Source organism: Abramis brama (assembly GCF_963993115.1).
Source record: "Abramis brama genome assembly, chromosome: 13".
In the NCBI taxonomy this organism is placed as follows: domain Eukaryota; kingdom Metazoa; phylum Chordata; class Actinopteri; order Cypriniformes; family Leuciscidae; genus Abramis; species Abramis brama.
In genome coordinates this window covers 12735751-12758149 of record NC_139975.1, presented here as the reverse complement: position 1 = coordinate 12758149, position 22399 = coordinate 12735751, and the positions used below count along the sequence as shown (strand labels likewise).

Genomic DNA, 22399 nt, shown 5'->3' with positions numbered 1-22399 from the left:
CAGGAGAGCCAGGGGAGAGAATGTGTGCAGAAAAGGGGGCACAGAAATTCAGACCACCCCCATGCTTAATTGGACCTGCCTTCATTTGACACACATCAAGTATTAGGTTAAGTACCTTTTATGGATAATTGGAAAGTGTAAATTGACTGTAATTGTGGCTGCCGTGGCTATTATGCCCATTTGTAACCTCACTTAGGCAAATTAATTCAAAGAGACTCCTGATTGTTCTTTTTCCTTTCACTTTATTCAACCTGAAAAAAAAAATGTTAGATTTTAATTCTAGATATGTAACATATAGGTTGAGGAAGAGTGGGTGATGTGTGCATGTGTGTTAAGAGCTCTCTCTCTCTCTCTCTCTCCGAAAATTAACCATAAATTGCTGTGGTCTGAGTGGTTCTAGGTAATAGTTGTCAAGTGAATTAACTTCTACCTGTCAGATCAGAAAAGTGCTCATCATTTCAGAGATCTAAAGTGGAAGTGAATTGGTCTTTTCGGACACAATCACAATAATCGTGTTCCTTTTCCCTGAAATAATAGGCCTCAGGAGATGTAAATATGGAACAAGGTGTGTGCAATGGAGCCAATATCTATATCTGTAACAATCTCAAAATTATTTGTTTCTGTATTCTTATAAGTCGGGAAGTGGGCAAGGCTTTAACCGGAAGTTTGTGATATTACATGAGAAGCTCGTTTTAAATTTCTGTTCCCTTAATAGTTTTCATTTAACTTGCTGTATCCATGAGAGAGTGAGACAGAAAAACATCAGATTTGAGGCACAAGTTTATAGTTTTTGTCAAGTTTAGGTTAGGTGCTTCTGCATCAGTGTTTTTCACCTTTCATTTCCTTTTGATTTTAGGGATAAGTTATGAGTAGGGTTAGGTTTAGGGCTAAATTTTCAGATGGGAATGTTGTTTCAGGATCAACAAAATATGTTGATCCAGGAAGATTTCTTACTTGGCAAAATCACGGTGACCTGAATATTTTTACCTCTTATTTGGTAGAATTTGTTATTCTTTTTGAAGCCATTATCCATGTCCTTTTGCATAAGTTATTCGGCTTCAGGCAGATCCCTAGCATGAAACATTATATTCGATAAAGCTTTCAAGCTTCACGTCAAGCTTCACGTCTTTTCAGTTTCAATTATTAGTAACAATGTCTGATTCTTGAATCGGATAAATTATTAATTAAAAAGATCTAAATCAAATTAATGGCTGTGTCCGAAATAAAATATTTTCTATGTAGGTGCTTATTTTGAATAATTTATTACTGCACAACCATTTAAAAAAGAATGTTCTGTATTATGAATGTTTGAATGAAATCCAGACATACAACATCTGTCATATTAGCACCAGTTGCTTCGCTTCACTGCTATTCACAAATCCTCTCCCGTGGCCACATTGGAAAGTAAAGTAACTATCAGATTCGTAGGCCTGCTTCAGAATCTGAAATAGTAATTGTGCCTAATGTTTCATGAATATTGTAAATTCAAAGTTTCTATTCATCTCACACGTTTTTTCGCCTGCTAAATAGGGGAGTATGCAATTTCGGATGTAGCCTATGATTCACGCATTTGATTCAGATCTTTTTAAATAATCATTGATTTGTTTCACAAAACCACTTTGAATGATTTGTTCGCTGTCATCTGGCTTCATAACAACATGAGAGTGAGTAAATGACAACAGAATTTCATTTTTGGGTGAACTAAACCTTCAAGGCTTGATTATAAAATATAACGTCTCTGAGATTAAAGAAGGCGGGAGCGTTGATAAGCAATAACCAGCTGAAATTGTTTGCATAAAGACTGAGATTTATGTGCTATGGGTAATGACTCCTCTGTCCACTGTGAAATTAACCATGATGTTATTCACAGACGGGTTTTTGACCTTGCTCTCCATTTTCCCTGCATCTCCATGCCCAGCTCAAGATAAATAAATAAATAAATAAATAAACTCTTTTAGCTCAGTGCAGATCTGAATCAACAGGAGATTAAAAAATAATCAGAGAAGGGAGTTATTACTGTGTACCCATCAGCGTTTTTGAGGGCCGCATCAGCCTCCTGCCTCAAAGGAGTCTGCAGCCGCAATTAAGCTAGGTCAAAAAACACACAATAAACAACAGACATCCAGCGCCTGGCAAGTCTGCCTGTGAAGGACGATGAGAAACATGCTGTCCACCTTTTCATGGTGTGATATTGGGTTTGCCGTCAGTTTTACTGACAACGAAACTTCTTGTTTGAAGGTTAAACCACACTCATTCACACAGGCACACAGTGTGAACTCTGTGCCAAGATTGAGATGTCAAGTAGGGGATGGCTGATCCTCTAAGAGGTACAGAGGGGCTTTGCAATGGGACACACAAAAGTGGATCACTACAGCCACCCAGAGAGAAGTGAGAAATTCTTGTGTTATCTTTTAACACCATTGTGCACAAACATATACACCGTCTAACATTCATTCACACGCACACTGAAGTGGATTTGAAGAATCTAGATCTCCAGAAGCAGAGTCTCCACACATTCTGATATGGTCACTCACACATACACACACACACACACACACACACACATATTCTTGTACATCTATCTTTATGAGGACGATCATTGACACAATGCAATCTCTAGCCGCTTACCCTAACCTTACCCATCACAACTAAGTGCCTAACCCGAACCCTTACCCTAAACCTACCCTTAACCTAATTATAACCTTATCCCTAAAACCAAGTCTTGACCCTCAAACAGGCCTTTAAAGGGGTCTCAGAAAGTGAGGACCGGCCAAAATGTCCTCACTTTACTCTCTTTGTCCTCATTCCAATGGTCTAAAACTCAAACTGGTCCTCACAAAGATAGTTGTACAAGTACACACACACACACACACACACACATACACCAGTACACACATATTATTCTTATCCAACAACACCAGACAACTATTTCTTGCCAAACACCTGATACTTGAAGATACTGCTTTACTTTCAGGAGAATTTGAGAAAAATACACAAATATAAAGAGTAATGTTTTGATTCTTTGGTTATATAACCCCACTGTACAAATGTACAAAGTATAATGCCCACAGCGTAAAGCTAGAAAAATGTGTGTGTAGGTTAATGTATTTATATTGATCGCAGTCATGCTGCCATCAGCCATTATTGACTTTTGCATCTCTTTCAGAAGACATGGGCCCTTGTGAAAAAGAAGTGTGCTTAATTGTATTGAAAGCACACTTTTTGTGTGCTTAAAATAATAAAAGTATGCTTTTTGAAAGTGCACTTGCAGATAATATAATAAAATTAAAATGAAAGACCACTTATGTGTACTTAAAGGGAATACACTTAAATGACAATATTTATTAACACACTTAAGTGCACTTTTTACAAATGCACTTTGTAATAATATCTAATTAAGTTTAACTTAAAGTAAGTACACTTTCATCACAATATTTATAAACACACTTAAGTGCATTTTTAAAAATGCACTTTGTAATAATGTCTAATTAAGCTTAACTTAAAGAAAGTACACTTTCATCACAATATTTATAAACACACTTAAGTGCACTTTTTACAAATGCACTTTGTAATAATATCTAATTAAGTTTAATTTAAAGTAAGTACACTTTCATCACAATATTTCTTAACACACTTAAGTACACTTTTTAAAAATGCACTTTGTAATGTCTACTAAGTTTTACTTAAACATACATTTTAAATAATTATGATTTATAGTGTTTTAAATTTATTAAAGTTAAAGTTATAAGTTATTAAAGGAAATTTATTTTGATGTATTGACCAATATATACTAAATCAAATAACAGTTTTAATGGAAAACATGGACAATAATTGATTTTAATTCCAACTCAAGTGTGTTGTCCAAAATTAATTTCTTAATGTATTTTAAATGTTTTGTCTATAATATATACTGTGTGCATTATGCAGTTGAAATGTATTTTTCCAATACATCTGCTTATACAGTATAATCCAATACAACTTATTGTTGACATTTTTATCACCAGCCCTTGCTCTATGAACTCAACTAGTGTCAGCTTTCTACATAATATTTGAAAATAAAATGTAATATATGAGAGGAGCCTAATAGTATGTGTTGTAGCTACTTTACATCTGTGAACATAATACTTTCAATATCATTATGTTGTTCTAAGTCAATTAAACACACATTTAATTGTATTAATTGCGAGCAAAAGTTAAACAAATGTAAACAAAATGAATTTGCATTTAAATTCAGTTAAAATACATTTAATTTTAATCACACTAGGCTACACTACATTGACAAAAAAGATTGACTTTTAGTTAGGTTAATGAGTAAAGTTTTGTGAACTTACAGAGTTTAACAACACAATGAGTTAGAACAACTTCAACTTAAACAGAAAAGCTGAAATAACATTTAACCATGCATGATATATGAATATGTTGTTTAATGCGCATGCGCGAGAAATACTACGTCATTATGACGCACTACTTCACTAGAGTTTGAAAAATGCGCTATGTTTTGCGATCCGTTTGCGATGCGTGATGATACTGAAGCTAGCCAAACAAGAGAACAAAAGGAGCACCACGTTTGGATGTTTGTTTGCAGATGAGACGTTATGATGCAAATAATCAGTCAAGTAAGTATATCTTGATGCTTTCTTTAGTTAATTTTTTTTCACCGTAACATGTCAGTTGCTGAGTGCATTTTAATCGCAGATATTATAAACTCAATAGACTCGGGAGGTGAATTAATCATGTTTTCAATAATTTATATATGATTGCATTCTAATAATGTATTACATTGTAATGTGAGGAAGGCGTGTGTGGTCGTGTTCGAGGAATTTGGTTGCTGATTTTTTTTTTTTTTAAACGTACAGTATGGAATTTTTCGCCACTAGGGGTCGCTAACCTAGTTTGATGACGCAACATTTGCTAAGAATTATGGATCTTGTCGTCAACGTCAAGCCGACCGATCTAATAATGTTTATGGATGACTGAATACAGATGCTTTTATCATGACTGTGATATGAAGCAGTTCGGGATTGCTAAGAGACAGCTATCAGCTCCACACGCGACGCGATCCCGCGGATATAACAGTTAAAAGGAATATGGACATTTCATTCTACCGAACTACACGCAAGTGCAGAATTACAACTCACAGGTCAGTTTATTAGACAAATTAAACTTGTGAGGTAACGCATCGCTGTTTCACTTGGTCTAACATTACACTAGCACACTAAACTGCATTTGAATGTGTTTAAATGTATGTGTTAGTCTGTCTGTATGAGACTAGCAGTAAGCTAGATCAACATTAGAATAACATACAGATCATATTCTGACATTTTATCATTGTTGAACTATATAACATTGATTAGTTTTATGTAAATGTGCTCACCTGTTTAATAAAGTACATGTAAGTTAGGAAAGGTCGAAGTCTCGGACGTGGAGCTCTCGTTTATATACTGTCTATGGGAGCTCTAGGCATCTCGAAAACACCGCGCTGATATTGATTCTCGTTTTAGTTCTCTTTTTTATCCAAAGTCTGCTTGCCATGGTCCATAATGTTTGAACGAAACAACAACAGCGTGCAGATAGACATTGCGAACTACAAAGTTGTCCGCGTCAGTAGCTTTGGTTACTATCAGAGGGCTCTGGTTCATAGCTCTGGTTGCCATGGCAGCACGAGCGCAAACCAGGGACAACGCGGATATGACGGCATTGGCGGCGACAAAACGGAAATAAAGAAACGGGACGTTTCTCGAATTAAATTACAAATTTCTCCTGGTTTGAAAGTTGTTGGAAACAGTCGGGATAATGTAAGTACTCAACTAAAAAAAATATATAACTTAGATATAGTGATTTTTGCTATTTTTAAAGCAAAAAAGTTACATATTGTGCCTTTAAACTAAACCGACTTTTTAAATTATTTTAAACAAGCTACTAAAAAATTGCTGAATGCTGATCCAATATTGTAACACTCGAAGACGTTTATATACATTTAATACAAATAATCAATCTTTTAACCACCATAAATATTTAATATATTACCCACCTCTAGAAAAAATGCTTGTAATGTGTTCAGTTTAATTTTGTATTTTTAAAGAGTTGTTCAATTATTATTTGTTTTGCAATATGTAATATTTTTGTGTTTATCTGGATTTAAACATTCATTTTGCAGGATCAGTTCATATTTGTTATTGGAGATACAGTGCAAGCGGTGTGGAATCACAGACCTGTATTGATGAGGTGATGTTACAAGATTTATCATGACAGCACATCCTGATCAAGCTAAAACACTACTTTCAAGTCACTAACTATCCCTATAGCTTTTAAATGCTTTGAATCTTTTGCATGTGCAAGTAATAAATTCCCACCTGTGCATTTACACATGCCCCTATAATCATCATATATTTTATAGGTAACAAACCAAAGGAAGAAGGCTTGCAGCATTGCTGTGTCAACCGTAGTAAATACAGGAACAGGAACATCCTTCATGAAGATAGCTATGTGGGGCAAGCTTAATTAAAATGTAAGAATACCTTTCTTAATTTGCATTGGTCCTGGGTTTGCATGGGTCATATATCTATATTTGTGTAATTGATAAAGTTATGCATAATTCACTGTAAAGTAGCAATAAAAAGGTTCTCTATTTTTAATCACTTTAAGCCCAGTGTCAGTAAAGATGGCGTAGTCAGTGGAATCCTGGTGTTTGTGGGAAATAGAAGGAACCATGCCCAGCTTTCTACTACGATGTGGCCCTGGTGACTGAGGTAATCAATCACATCACACATTCATCAACAGTTAACAGTCAAAAGTTTACATACACCTTGCAGAATAAACTGCTTCATCAGGGTAGTACTAAATACAAATAAAACGTATACATTTTTGTGATCCCTATTATTGCTAAAATTGTTAACATTTTGCAGATACTGCAAGGTGTATATCAACTTTGAAGTGCAACTGTATATCTATCTCTTTCATTCAATTGAGCCAAATATAATAATGGACTGGATCTGTATTATAAACAAATTTTCTGTTTTTTTTGTGTTTGTTTTTTTCCTCAAGGCATTTTTTCTGACTTTCCTGCATCTTTGAAACATTTCCATTCACATGTACTCTGGAGAGCATCTGGGACATTGACATAAACAGCACTTTCCAACAACTTAAAAAATTGGGTGACAAATAATTTTGGTTTTTGTGCTTTTGGAGTTCTTCAGGTTTTTTTTTTTGTTAGATTCACTGTAATGCTGGAGTAAGCATTTGGTCCTGTTTAATGTTGGTGCTGGTAAAGGTATAAAGGGATACTCCACTTTAAAATGAAAATTCTGTCATCATATACTCACCCTCATGTTGTTTCAAACCTGTATGAATTTCTTTCTTCTGCTGAACAGAAAGAAAGATATTTAGAAGAATGTTAGTAACCAGACAGATTTTGGTACCATTGACTTCCATAGTAGGAAAAAAAAAATCAATGGTCAATGGTACCAAAAACTGTCTGGTTACTAACATTCTTCTAAATATCTTTCTTTCTGTTCAGCAGAAGAAAGAAATTCATACAGGTTTGAAACAACATGAGGGTGAGTATATGATGACAGAATTTTCATTTTAAAGTGGAGTATCCCTTTAAGAGCTAAATAACAAGGTTTGGTAACACTTTTAATTAGGTCTCATTTGTTAATATTAGTTTATTTTTTAGCCAACATGATCTAACCAAGACTAATATTATCTTACTTAGACTAATAAATGCTTAAAGTATTATTCATTCTTAGTTCATGTTAACTGAAGTAGGTAACTAATATATTTTTGTAAAGCATTACCCAAAGGTCTCTTTCCAAAACTGTTTGTGTTTATGTATAGTGTTTCTTGGGGTTTTCTTGTGCATCAACAGAAAGGTTTTTATGTATTTCTTTTAGAGATTATTTTGTCAGTAAATTTAGAGGGTTTTACATTTTGGTTTTTGTTGATTGTAACATTGCATTTAATTCACACTAAAGTGTATTGTTAACTGACATTAAAGTATATTTTAAATCACATTAATTGCGTGTCATTGTATTGTGTAGTGCACTTTAACTATATTTTGAAGATATTAGAAGCAATTATGAAAGTAGATATAAAGTTGTATTAAAGTACCAATTAAGTTGTTCCAAAAAATCACTCTTAATGGCAACTTATTGCATTTTATTTCAACTTAATATGTGATATATTTTAAATTAATTGCACTTAATGTGCATTCAGTGTGTCGAAAACATTGCATTTAATTCACACTTACACTGTAAAAAGTGATTCTGAGTTTTAGTCAGGTGGACTAGTAAAATCATGCCCTGTCAACTTGCAGTGTCTCACTACACAATAGGATGAGTTATGACAACCTCAACTTGAAGGGAAATGGAAAACTTTAAATAATGTGTTCATATAACAACAAAGCATAGGTTCTATCAACTTTCTGTGTAATGCGCATGTGCCAGAAACTCTACGTCATGATGACGTATTATTTGAACGCATTTGAGGCAGACGCGCCAACGCCATTTTCTGCACGAGAAGTTGCTGATGCAAGAAAAGACGAAGGAGCCCGCGTTTGAACGAGTACAAGTGGACTTTTATGGACTGCAGATAATGAAATGAGTAAGTATACCCTAATTTGTGCTTTCTTTCATATTAAATTAGGCTTGTTTCGTTAGCGCACCTCATCCGTGTTTTGATTCCAGGCACATTTTGATTAGCATTTGGCAAACTCGATTAACGTTAGTTATCACGAGCCACACGGCACACGCACTGCCAGGAAAATTTCTCCTCGCTCGACAGAGAAACCGAGCTGCTGTCGAGACGTGAGCAGAAAGAGAAGTTGTCATTATAAGTTAATGTTCATAAATAGATAAAATAGTGGAACGTTACATATAAGTTATTTTTAGCGTGTTCTTAATCGGATCTCATTATCGTTAGAAAGAAACGCATAATAACCAGTAACGTTAACGTTAAGTTAATAGCTATCTGTAGTATCCTGAGTATCCACCTATCTGAAGCAGCGGCGCCGCCAGTCCATATTTGTGTTTAACATGACAAATAAAAATGCTTGATTGACTTACAGTTTCTTAAACACCCTGTTGTTATTTTTTCAAATGACATAGGCTACCATATGAATGTTTTTGAGCAAACGGCGTGTCTTCTGTAGGCCTATAGGTAAGTTGCGATGTAAGTTATTAATATAAGTTCATACATTTTTGTGGTGTAATATCACATTATTAAACTTATATGTAGTTTGTGTTACCTGTGAAGCTCTGAAGAATTATGAAATTCAGAATTACGTTATTTGTAGAAAACATTTTCACATAATAAAAGCTGTATAGCATTGCTCACTTTTATATTGACAGCAACATCATCAATAACGTTAATATTCAATGCATCACCCAGCCATAGAAATAAAAAGTGTTGATATTTTTTTCCTCATTGTATTTGGGGAGTAAGATGTTTTAGGGCTACATGACTGACAAAAATCATAATTTTCCTATTTTGTCCATTATAATAAATTTGTTTACACAACAATTGTAGACACAAACAAGTGCTGTTCTATTACAAGATATGGGCAAACTTAATATCCTAAGATTATATGACCAGTTCTTTCATGTTGAGTGAAATTAAAATGTTTTAACTTGTTAATGTTTTAAGACTGTCACTGAGACCCTGGCATCTTTGTTAAATTTGTAAATGTATTTATGTTTTTATAGATCAGCAAAGAATTCACCAGGCTTGTGTCAAAGGACCCGAGCAAGTCCTTTTTGGAAGGCCTAGATGGTCATCTCTCAAAGCTGATACAGTTATTCAGGTCAAAGCGGTATGAGGACATTCCAGAAATGACTTCAGTACTGGAGAACCTTGATAAGGATGTGAGTCTATTTATTTTAAAGCAGTCTTTCTCTCCCCAAAATGACAATTCTGTGATCATTTACTTACTTACTCACATCATAAACCTAGTGATAGTGACATCTTTTCATACAATGACTTCAGAGTAACTGTCTAAAAAGTAACCTATACGATTTGTATGTCTTCTGCAATCATACAATCTCTTTGTATTATGAAAACATACAAATTTCAGTCTTTGTTTACAATAATGTTTTATTGTATTAGCTACTACATAAATATCAAGCCTCATTGGTTCTTGCAAGTCTTTTGATCAAATGCCAAGACACAAGAACTAATGAGGTTTGATGTTGTTGTTGTAGTATGTCGTAGTAACATTAACACTAATATGATCTGATCAGTTAATTACACAAAGTTATAAAACTTTTAAAATAGGAAACATGACTCATCCACTATTTTTAACTGCATTTTTTATAGTGTTGACTTGTCCTTTATAGAGCTTAACAGCCTAGCCATTGTTCATTTATGAATATTTTTGCATGTGTTTTGAGTGGCATGTTGGTGAGTAAATGACAATTATCATCTTTGGTAACTTATCCTTTTAAATCCTTTTAAGTGTTGTTACAACCCCAATTCATTTAAGGCAGGGGTGCCTAATCCTGCTCCTGGGGAGCCAAGATCCTGCAGAGTTTAGCTTCAACCCCAATTAAACACACCTGAACCAGCTAATCAAGGTGTTCAAGATCACTACAAACTTCCAGAAAGGTGTGTTGAACCAAGTTGGAGTTAAACTCTGCAATACATTATTGGCCCTCCAGGAGCAGACTTGGAGTGCTTTCACACTGGGGTCATTTGCTGCGGTACGAGCCCGAGCACGATTGTTCCCGGCGCCCCCCAGCGTTGGTCTGGTTTCACACTCATCTTGATTCTATCGAACCCTGGTGTGTTTGCGTGCATATTACATCATGGCAAACGTTCATGGCGCATGATAGAAAACAGAATGTGGGTCAATATAATTCGGTGCTATTATGCACAGCTGAGTGAACAACACAGGTTTACTGTGTGTGTGTGTGTGTGTGTGTGTGTGTGTGTGTGTGTGTGTGTGTGTGTGTGTGTCGCATAAGGTGACCTTCTGCTGCTTGCAAACGGACTCTTTTGAGGAGACAGTGGATTTCCAAATTTGTTGCCCTGATTCCACACGCTGTGCACGAATACACTGCAGGCTCACTCTCGCTCGTATCCAAGGTAAATCTTCAACACCATCATCCCGGACATGTGTTTTATTTAACTAAATACATGATAATCAGCTAAAACGCATGCGCAGGTCACTTTACTTCTTGAACAAGCGCGCACCCAGTTTTACAGGAAGTAAAGTGACCTGCGCATGCGTTTTAGCTGATTATCATGTATTATCAGTAAACCTGTGTTGTTCACTCAGCTGCGCATAATAGCACCGAATTAATAAAAAACACAATATATTGCCCCATGTTCTGTTTTCTATCATGCGCCATGAATGTTTGCCATGATGTAATATGCACGCAAATGCACCAGGGTTCGATAGAATCAAGTTGAGTGTGAAACCAGATCAACGCTGGGGGGCGCCGGGAACAATCGCGTTCAGGCTCGTACCGCAGCAAACGAGCCCAGTGTGAAAGCCCCCTAAATTAAACTGCCAGTGTGAAAGCACCCTTAGACACTCCTGATTTAAGTGCCATGAGCGTGTTACACCCACTATTAAATCTTATTTTGGTGCTGAACAAAAAGGTAACAAACAACTGTTGTTGCACCACATCACTGGTAAATTATTTACAACAAAAGTGTACAAGTGTAAATGCGCAAATTTGAAATGAATGTTTTTATTTTTTTCTAAAAACAAGACAGAGGGAGGGGGAGAAAGGATAAACGAATAAAGAAAAACAAAGGATTGATCCAATAAAGCTGGTACTTTAACCATCCTTTAATTTACAGACAACAAACCAAAGGATGAGGATTGCAGCATTGCTTGACCTGCCGTGGTACATGTGAGAGATTCCTTCAAAATTCATGAAGATATGTGAGGTAAGCTGAAACCTTTTAAGGCAAAACAAGGAAAAATTGCAGGGGACTGTAAATTGTGTAATTGGTTTTAAGTAATAGTACATTGTTTTGTTTGCATTCTATAAAGCCCAGTGACATTGAAGAGGAAGTGATCAAGGGTGTGGTGATAGGAATCCTACTGGTTGTGGAAAATGTGATGGAACCTCTGTCAGCGTTCTACAATGACGTTGTCCTGGTGATTGAGGAAGAAGTGGTAATGCCTCACCTGAGTGATGTACCTAATGCTCTGAACCTGATGGGCCTGGTGTACGCATTAAACCTTGACTACCCAAAGAAATTCAAATTCACTTTTGAAGTGATACAGTGCCTGTTTATTGGTGTTGGATCAGACTCTTGCACCGCAAGAGTTCACTCTTTGAAGAGCAAGTTGCTGAGATAAGACTGAAAACAAATGTTGGTATTCTTGATTTTCAAACAGACTGTTTTCTTGTTACCTTGTCCTGCTTGCTCTTTCCTTGTCATGTTTCTACGAGTGGGAATTGAAGACACGGTTTTTAAACAGTTTAATCTGTGAAGTTTTTTATACAGCTTATTGTGAATTCTTCATGTACACTTGTTCCTGCAATGAAAATATCTGATAATGACAAGGAGAGTTATTTGTACTATTTTGGCTCTAAGATGGGTTTGTGCATAGAGAAGTTTGCACTTGTTTGTGTGAGCTGTATATATGTGAGGGTTTTTCTTGTGGTGTTTTTTATCTTTGCAAGATAATTCTTTGTGTCTGTGTCTTTTGGGTGCAATGCATCTATTTAAAAAAATAAATGCTGAGAGTTTCAATTTTGCAGTTGTTGATTTCATTAAAAATCTGGTTCCAGATTGATATCTAGAACTTGTTGTTAAAGCAAGCAATGAAGTCCAGTAAACTCAAATAGTTAAGTTATGATGTTGAGGAAAAATGACTATTTTATGTCAGTTAGACTTGGTTAATGGTTGTGAAAACATGAAACATTAAGTTCAACCAATATGTTTTTCAGTTGACTTAACTAAAAATTATAAATGCTTATAAATTGATACAGTATGTTGGCTCGATTTACTGCAAGTTATTTCAACAAATACATACAAGTTGAGTGAACTTAAATCGTAACGTTGGCTAAACTTAACTGAGTCAATGCAATAAGATGACTTGACTAAGTCAAGTTGTGTCAACAAATCATTTTTTACAGTGTAAGTGTATTGTTAACTGACATTAAAGTATATTTTAAATCACATTAATTGCATGTCATTACATTTTGTAGTGCACTTTAAGTATATTTTAAAAACACTAGAAGCAATTATGAAAGTATATATAAAGTTGTAATAAAGTACCAATTAAGTTGTTCCAAAAAATCACTCTTAATGGCAACTTATTACATTTTATTTCAACTTAATATATGATATATTTGAAATTAATTACACTTAATGTGCATTAAGTGTGCCGAAAAGATGGCATTTAATTCACACTTAAGTGCACTTTTTTTTCACAAGGGGGATCATTCACTCGATCTATAATGAATAAGCATGTATGTAATTCAACCATCATCAGGAGATCAGAGCTGCTTCAGTGTATAGTATGTCATTATACCTGTAGCACTAGATAAATCAATATTTTAATTCAGAGAAATCAATTATCATTTCTTTCAAATAATTAATTTAGTTATTTCTTTATTCTATTTATATAACATAATAAAGAAAAAAAATAGAAAGATAAAATAAACGTTACTAGAATTCACTAAGAATGAATTGCAATCACTTGTAGTGTCATATATTTTCATACGCTTTCTGTATCGTTTTAGTACCCAATTCATTGAAGGAATTATGCAAATAAGTTAAAAATAGGACAACAAAATCTATTTTGAGTTTAGTTTGCACTTCATATTTCTCCATCTTGCTTCAGCGCTGAACCGTAATAGGCACACATCTAGGTAACAATGGTCTTATTTCAATGGTCCACTTTAGACATTCTACTAACTATAAATAACTTTGCAACTACATGTCAACTAGCAGTCATTAGCGAATTAGTAGACTGTCTGCTTAAAGGTCCCGTTCTTCGTGATCCCATGTGTCAAACTTTAGTTAGTGTGTAATGTTGTTGTTAGAGTATAAATAATATCTGTAAAATTATAAAGCTCAAAGTTCAATGCCAAGCGAGATATTTTATTTAACAGAAGTCGCCTACAGTGAACGGCCCGTTTGGACTACATCCCTCTACTTCCTTCTTTAATGACGTCACTAGAACCGTTTTTTGACTAACCTCCGCCCACAGGAATGCTCCCTCAACTCTACCGAAATTCGTTTATGTACTTGCGCACTTCTTATAACTTACTGTGTTTACTCAGCTCTTACGGTGATTTTCTGAAGTAAAACTGACGCTTCATCTTTTGTGTGATGTACAATAAACTTTATTAAAGGGTTAGTTCACCCAAAAATGAAAATTTGAATATCAAGCGACGAGAATACTTTTTGTGCGCACAAACAAACAAAAATAACGACTTTATTCCACTATTCATTTCCTTCTCTCTGGGCCTCGTAGTGTTTTTGCGCAGCGCGTCTGTGTTACACGTCATCACGCATCACACACATGACCAGCGTCGGCCAATAGTGAGCCTACGTGGTGACGTGCAACACAGACGCGCTGCGCAAAAACACTACGTGAACCAACTAGAGGCCCAGAGAGAAGGAAATGAATAGTGGAATAAAGTCGTTATTTTTGTTTGTTTTTGCGCACAAAAAGTATTTTCGTCGCTTGATATACTTAAGATTGAGCCACTGTAGTCACTTGGACTATATTAACGATCTCTTTAATAACTTTTCTGGGCCAGCAAGTTTTGGTCACCTAGCAGCCTATGGAGAAGTGATCAGCTCTCAGATTTCATCAAAAATATCTTAATTTGTGTTCCGAAGATGAACGAAGGTCTTACGCGGTTGGAACAACATGAGGGTGAGTAATTACTGACAGAATTTTCATTTTTGGGTGAACTAACCCTTTAAACTCATCAGTATATGTTTGATCATCATTCGGACAGCAGACTTGTAGGCTATTAATAAATAATAGATACATACAAGCAGATGACAAATACGTTATAATAACCGTAATTAAACTACTAAACTATACCTGTTTCATCTCTATACAGCACTCTGACTCTGTAGGCATTATTGTCCGACTCGAAATGAACACCATTACTGAGAGTTTCTGATATTATCATCATTCCGTGAGATGAAATTGTCCTGAGAGACTGAGCGCGAGCTCATGAAGCTCCGCCCCCTGGGTCGTCCAGCAGCAGCTTATTTGCATTTAAAGGGCACAGACTAAAACAGCGCATTTTTCTGAGCCCCCCAAAAATGACAATTTAAACATGCTGTAAAAAATGATCTGTTGGGTATTTTGAGCTGAAACTTCACATACACACTCTGGGGACATCAGAGACTTATTTTACATCTTGTGAAAAGGGGCATAATACGGGACCTTTAATATCTGCTAACACTTTATTTGTCTCCCAACAGACATTCTACTGACTACAAATAAATTTGCTAGTACATGTCAACTTATTCTACTAACCATAACCTAACAGTCTACTACAGTCTAGGGGAAAGCAGGGGCGAAAGTACCATTTTTCAGAAAAACTTAATTTGAAAAGATGATATTTTAGACAGATATATTTTTGCTGTGGTCAGACACTTACAAGTGTGGTCTATCAATAGCAGGTGGTATTTTGAAAAAATGTAGAAGGACTTAAGTATAATTTCACTTTGAACTTAAGACTGCTTATGTTACTTTCGACCCCGTCAGTTGGGACGAAAGTAACACACAGGTGGGTCAAAAGTAACACAATACAAGCTAGATTTTTTGTGTTACTCTTGTTGTTTTTTTTTGTTTTTTTTTATTAGCCTAAATATACCTGAGTATATGACCTTGTTAACATGTAACTGCAAACATATTTTGGCCTTTATATAAGCAAAAAATTGTTAATTTAAATTTTCATTTTAAATTTCAGTTTCATCAATGTTTCAAATAACCCAACAGTACAAACTTGAATTGTTTAAAATCTTTTTTTTTTATTGGCAATGTCAATCTATTTTATAAAATGTGTTTTCAACATGAACAATATGAAAATTAAATTAAATTACCATAATATAAATTCTCAACATAATGTAACAATAGGCATGTTTTCATCAAGCTGTTTTTATGCATAGACTTAAAATCTGCATAAAAACATCAGGATGGAAACCCTGCAAATCCATAGGTGGAGGTGGAAAAGCTATAAGGTATGGCTAAAACCTAAATGTGACTAGGGTAAATGGAAACAGATTGAGTGTAAAAAAAATGGTGACACAGAAATCAGCTGATTTAAATGTGAACACCCTCTCATAAACATCTGGCTGAATCAGACCTCTATCTGTCTTACTGACCCTCACTTTTGCCATATTCTGTTAGTATAATATGACATAAACATGTTTTAATAAATGCTGCAACACAGAAAAAGTCACCACATTAGCAGCGTGACAAAAGAAACACTTGTTTTCACTATAGAGGGACAAAAGTAACAAGTGTTACTTTCGTCCCGACAGGAACTCCGGACATTTAAACCCGATTTACTTTTATACTGAAAAACTCTGACAAGGCAAACTTCAGGATGTGTTACAGCACTTAATAACCTGTAGATTGATCATTACTGTGTGACATGAAACTAAAAACACAACTTGTAATTAGAAAAAAAGTACCGCTTCAGTAATTTACTTGTCGCACTCGAAAACTGCATACCGGACCTAACCGCGGGAAACGATGACGAAATCGCGTGATATTTGGCAGCTCTGTCAAGGGTTGCGTACTAAACGTGCTGTCATAGCTTGAAATGCTAATATAGTAAGGGCTCTGAGAAAATTGCTTTGTTACTTTCGTCCCGCGTTACTTTCGCCCCGGTTCTCCCCTACTAATACTCTAATGACTGGTAGTTGACATGTAGATGCAAAGTTACTTAGATAGTTAGTAGAATGCAGAGGTGGAAGTAACGAATTACAACTACTCACATTACTGTAATTAAGTCGTTTTTTTGGGTAGGCTACTTGTACTTTTTTGAGTATATTTTTAAATCTGTAATTTTACTTGTACTCAAGTACATATTAAGCTAAGTAATCTACTTCGTTACTTGTAAAATCACATTTCGTTACTGAGTACAATTTGAATTGATATTCAAATCTTAGACCGGCATTTCGGTAGCCAATAAAAATATTTGATCGTAAACGGACCAATAAAACCCCTGATATTTGGACTGAATTAAAGCCGCCGCAGTCGCAGCAGGTTTTGAAGAGCTGATCATAAGTGAAGGAGGCGAGGAGCTCAGAGTGATTAATGGCTGGTCTGAACATTTGGAGAAACAACAAACTACATAGTAGTATTGTCAAAATATCTATATTTTGATACATATCAATACTTAAATATCTGTCAGTCAATACTCATTTTCTGCAGTATAGGCGTATAGGCCTATACACCGATACGATACCAGCTGCGCGTTCGCATTCTCTCATCTCAACGACAGCGAGTTTGACACCCGCCTCCTCTCAGTGCGGGATTGCAGGTAGGCCTATTACACATAATTTTATTAATACCTGCAAGTTTCTATGGCATTTTTTAATGGCAAATGTCACGAGTGCAATATTGTAACGCGAGGGCACATTCATGTAGGCTAATCGCAGAAAACTGGACGCGAGCTCTCAAATATACGAATGAACTGGACTCGGATATTGCATGTGCGCTCTCGGACTGTGTCATATCATGTGCAATCGCGAATCTCTCCAAGTGGTTCTCACTGCAGACTCAAATGACGTCCAGCTCCAATCTCTCCATGCTCTTGAATTAAACGCTGTCAAAAGTTATGAAAAATCTAGTCTTTTTTGCAAATTAAATTCAGTTTGAAATCAAGCTTCCTTGTGCTGTGTGTGAGCTATTGCAACAGTGAACATTACCCTATTGTAAAGACAAATACACTGAGTGAGTAAATATTTAAGTTAGATTATTGTAATGGTTATTGATCAATGTTTAAATATGTAAACAAAAGCCTAAATTAAAATCTCTTCAGAAGACTTGAATTAAACTTTTCCATTCAAATAGATTACTGTTACAATGAGTGTTGTGTTTTTCGATGCTTGAAAATAATGATTGCCTTGACAAAATGGATGGACAAAAATGTATATATTAAAATATTTAGTATGTGGTAGTTTTCCCGATGGTATTAAAAATTATAGGCTAGGCCTACTGAATACTGACATATTTCAAGGTGTCATATTGAGGTTAGAAATTCCAGTATCATGACCACTAATGTCCTTCGACAATAAGGTAAAACGTGTTAAAAGTAGCTATTTTCTACATAAATCTATGATTTGGTTGAATATTTATTGGTAATACATTAACTATCGCCAGCTAAAAAGTAACTAGTAACTAGTACTCTGAGTAGTTTTTGAGAAGAGTAATTTGTACTTTTACTTAAGTACTTTTTTGACACCAGTACTTTTCCTTGTAATTGAGTATTGTTTCAGCAATGTAACGGTACTTGTACTTGAGTACAAATTTTCAGTACTCTTTCCACCTCTGGTAGAATGTCTAAAGTGGACCATATAATAAAGTGTAACCCACATCGACACCCATTTATAATGCACTTCTTCTCCATCACTTGAATGAGTGCTATAAAATGTAGAAAAATACCTCTTAAATAGAATAAAATGGTGAAAAAAGTTCACATTAAAATACTGCATGCAAAAGTAAACGATTAGTGAATTTTATAATTAATAAGTTTTCCAAATTTTTGTAGTCTTGCGATGAATATGTTAAGAACAATATATTTATGTGTGTCATACAGATGACGTAAACCAGATTTTTTCCAGCTCTTCAGTTCAGTCAAGGTGATCATATGTGTCACTTGATGCACAAACAGTTTTCGCACATATGATGCATTTATATTAATGCAATGCTCACACACCTCAATAACTTGAAAGCTAGCTCAGCAGCCCACGCTTTTATTGAATAAGACAAACCGCAATCACGAGTCTGCTCAGCATGACGGAATGCATCAGTAGGCCTTCACCCTGCTTGCCCAATGCATGGCTGTTCTAGCGAGCGCGCAGGCACCAAACTGCCCATTCAATGTGCACAAAGCAATAACACAACAAATAACAGCACAAATGCACTTGAGCGCCTTAGGCAAAGAGAGCTTATCTGGGCCTTCTGCAGAAAGGAGTTAACTTTGCTTGCTGTTAAGAGGAGCCCGGCTACTTTATCTCTCTTATGCATTCGTCTCCCCATGTCGCTTCAACAAGCATCATTTTAAGATAATTACAGACAGTTAATTCGATATGTGCTTTTGCATGCTCCGCCAGTCTGGGGACCCTTATCTATAGCCGTACCGCCAGGGAGAATGAGGGGGGTGGATTTATGGAGAAACTCCAACTGTGATCATTACACAATGAACTAGATAGGTGTATGTGTGCATACACAGTGGCCTCCAAAAAAAAAAAAAAAAAAAAAAGGATTTGGACAATTTTGGACATTTCAGTCACACTTAATGTCTGAATTTGGTTGCATTGGATAAAATATCAAACCAAGTCTCCAAGCAAATGATGCTAAAACTTTTCTTAGAACTAACTTCACTTTTTTATTATTATTATTTCAAACCAACTGGGTTCAAGATCCTCTTTAGTGGATGTATGAAGTCAGTTTCTCATATTAGGGTCCTAACAGTTCATCACATTAACTGTGGACATGTTCCACTAACGTTTTACAATAAGAAACTATCTGTGAATCTGTGAAGAATAGAATACTTCAATAAAGGATGTTTGGGTGCTTGGTTTAGCTTTACAATAACAACCATTTGGTTTGATATTTTGTAATATAATATGGACATTCATACATTTGTTTTTTAAGTGTGGTTTAAGTTTCCAGATAATTTTTTGTTCTTGAACATGTCTGTGAACTTTCATGCTTAGTTTCCAAATTGGGTCATGATAAAAGGCAAAATAATATTTAAGTTTAAGTTACATTTTTGTTCTAACAAGCCACAACAGCGACAAACAACAAAACATTTTGATGACTTTTTTCCCTCGCAAAACTTTTGCGTTCTCCCGAGTAACTTTGATTACTGTGATTTGTATATAAGTGTCATTGGTGTTTTAACAACGTTTAGGTCACGAATATTGATCCAGGAAGTTCGAATGTGTAAATATATTGCCAACTTCACTGAACTCCTTAAGCACTAACAGCATTTGAGTCCAAGTTCAAACACTATGAAACACTCCATTGACGTATGGAGCTCTAAAACACTGCCAGCGGGACATTAAACAGGAAGTGTCTGTCCGAGCTCACAACAGGTTTTGCGTGGGAACGCAAATATCTTTGCGAGGGAATGCAAAAATCTTTGCAAGGGAACGCAAAAAAAAAATTTTTTCCACCACCACATCAATTTAGGGGTTCCGCAATACGGAAATGTGGTCAAATGCAAATTATTAACAATTTTCGAAGAAAAAAAAGAATAATTTTGCAATATTTTCTAAATGTCGATAAAAAACAACTGCGAAATGACAGCGTTTTCATTAACCGATGTTATGTGACTAAACTGTCATTTTTTTTCCTCTTGCGATAAGTCATTCCAAAAATCATGGCAACTGATGTTGGTAAGTTTTGAAAAACCAAAAACCACTTCATGCAAGCGTAAAAACTTTTTTGCGCTACATGGGAGTTTTTGCTAAATTGACGTCTTTCCATTGGGCGTATTTTCAATTCGCAATTTCAATTTGTGCAATTTGAAGGGTAATGGAAACGCGGCTACTGTTACACTTTTAAAATGATCACATCCTCCCTCTCTCTCTCTCTCTCTCTCTTGGCTTTGGAGAGGAGCCTTCAGTCCACTATCTTGAGGGATCAAACAGTGAGACCTGGTCTCATTTCTGCAGCACTGGCCAGCTGCCCAGTCACACACACCAAGCTGCCAACTCCTCTAATGAAGTCCAGTAATTAAGCGAGACCCTGAGACCTGAGGGTCTGACTGTGTGTGTATGGGTTGAATATTTGGACTCAGAAGTCTTCTTTTCCTCTCCTTCTCTTCGAAAAAAAAAATATGTGCCAAACCATCCTGACTTCAAGGCCCACTATATTCATAGACACTCCAAACTCAACTCCAAGCAACAACAACAAAAACAAAAAAAACAGAAAGAAAGAAAGAAAAGAAAAACACTCTTCAAACTCTCCCACTCATCTCATACCTCTGTCTGAAGGCTACTTCTACATTGTATAAACCCGCAGTGAAATCATGGACTCCACAGGGCCTTTGTCTTCAATCCAGCTTTCACTCAAGCCTGCTTCTTGATTACAGTCAGACTTCACCCTGCAGTTCTCTCACTCCAGAGTGAGCTGGTACCGTGTGATTGTGGAGCGCGTGCATGTCATATATGATCTGATGCAAGGAGTTTGACTGCAAGGCCACTGGCGCTGAGCGGGAACGCGTTTTCCTCGGCACGATGGGGGCTCCGGCGGCCTCATGCTGCTCCGTCCGCCTGTAATGAGCCAATGCTAATTATCCTCAAGAGACGGGGTACTGACCTTGGGCTCACTAGCCAAGGACTTCCATTAAACCCCTGCCAAGATTTACCACAGAGGAATTTGTGTGTATTAATGAGACAATAACAGTACATTTAGTTTATTAATGTAATGAAGAGTTTATTCACTCTTAAAGTCACCATGAAATTAAAATTGAATATTCTTATTCAGAAAAAAAAAAACATTAACCTCCCCTCCCCCTCAAAACGACATGACATGTCTTAGCGTAGGGGTATATATCCTCCACAACTGACTGCAAACTAGCATTCAGATCTGTGTCCATGAAGTTAGCAACATCCACCTTCCAACGACCCAATCAATTCCCACCCTACATTTTTCTCAATCCATTTCACTTGGATGCAAGTTACAATAAGGAAGACAAGACTATCACGATACAGAAGGAGACAACACGGGTAACTCAAGTTCACAGAAGTTTATTAGCAGGTAGCAGAGAGCAAGCAGGATAATCCAGTGAGTGTTCAGCAAATAGATGAATAAGCAGAATAAGCTTAAGTGGTAATAATCTCTGTCCTTTGCAGGTGCTGTGATGGAAGATAAGCCAGTTGATAAGAAGTCAAAGGATGATGACGGGCAGGAATTTCAACAGGTGAGTAGTTCTGGTAAGGAGTCAGTTAAGTTGTACAGGTGCCAACAACACTGTCTTTCCATAAAGACTGATGAGACCAGATACTGGTACTGTGTGAAGTGCAGGCTTTTGTAGAGAGGTGCTAATGAGGGTAATAGATGGCAGGTGCAGGTGATTATGGAGTGTGTGTAGATGGTGAGCAGGAAGGATTCTGGGAAGTGTAGTGCTGAGAGTAACTGAGCTGGTGATTGTGAGAGTAACTGAGCTGGTGATTGTGACAGTCACAACTTCTATTCCATGCAAACTATGCCAAAAAAAAGTTA

At 36.0% G+C, this 22399-nt stretch overlaps 1 protein-coding gene across 1 annotated transcript; it reads left to right on the top strand.

The window, feature by feature from the left end:
* The first annotated feature begins 11802 nt into the window (after positions 1 to 11802).
* On the top strand, positions 11803 to 12706 carry LOC311095298 (uncharacterized protein). The gene is made up of 2 exons (XM_084133766.1): positions 11803 to 11892; positions 11999 to 12706. Exons 1-2 carry the CDS (start codon positions 11878 to 11880, stop codon positions 12308 to 12310), a joined length of 327 nt encoding a protein of 108 aa, XP_083989892.1. The 5' UTR covers positions 11803 to 11877; the 3' UTR covers positions 12311 to 12706.
* Positions 12707 to 22399: the final 9693 nt, after the last annotated feature.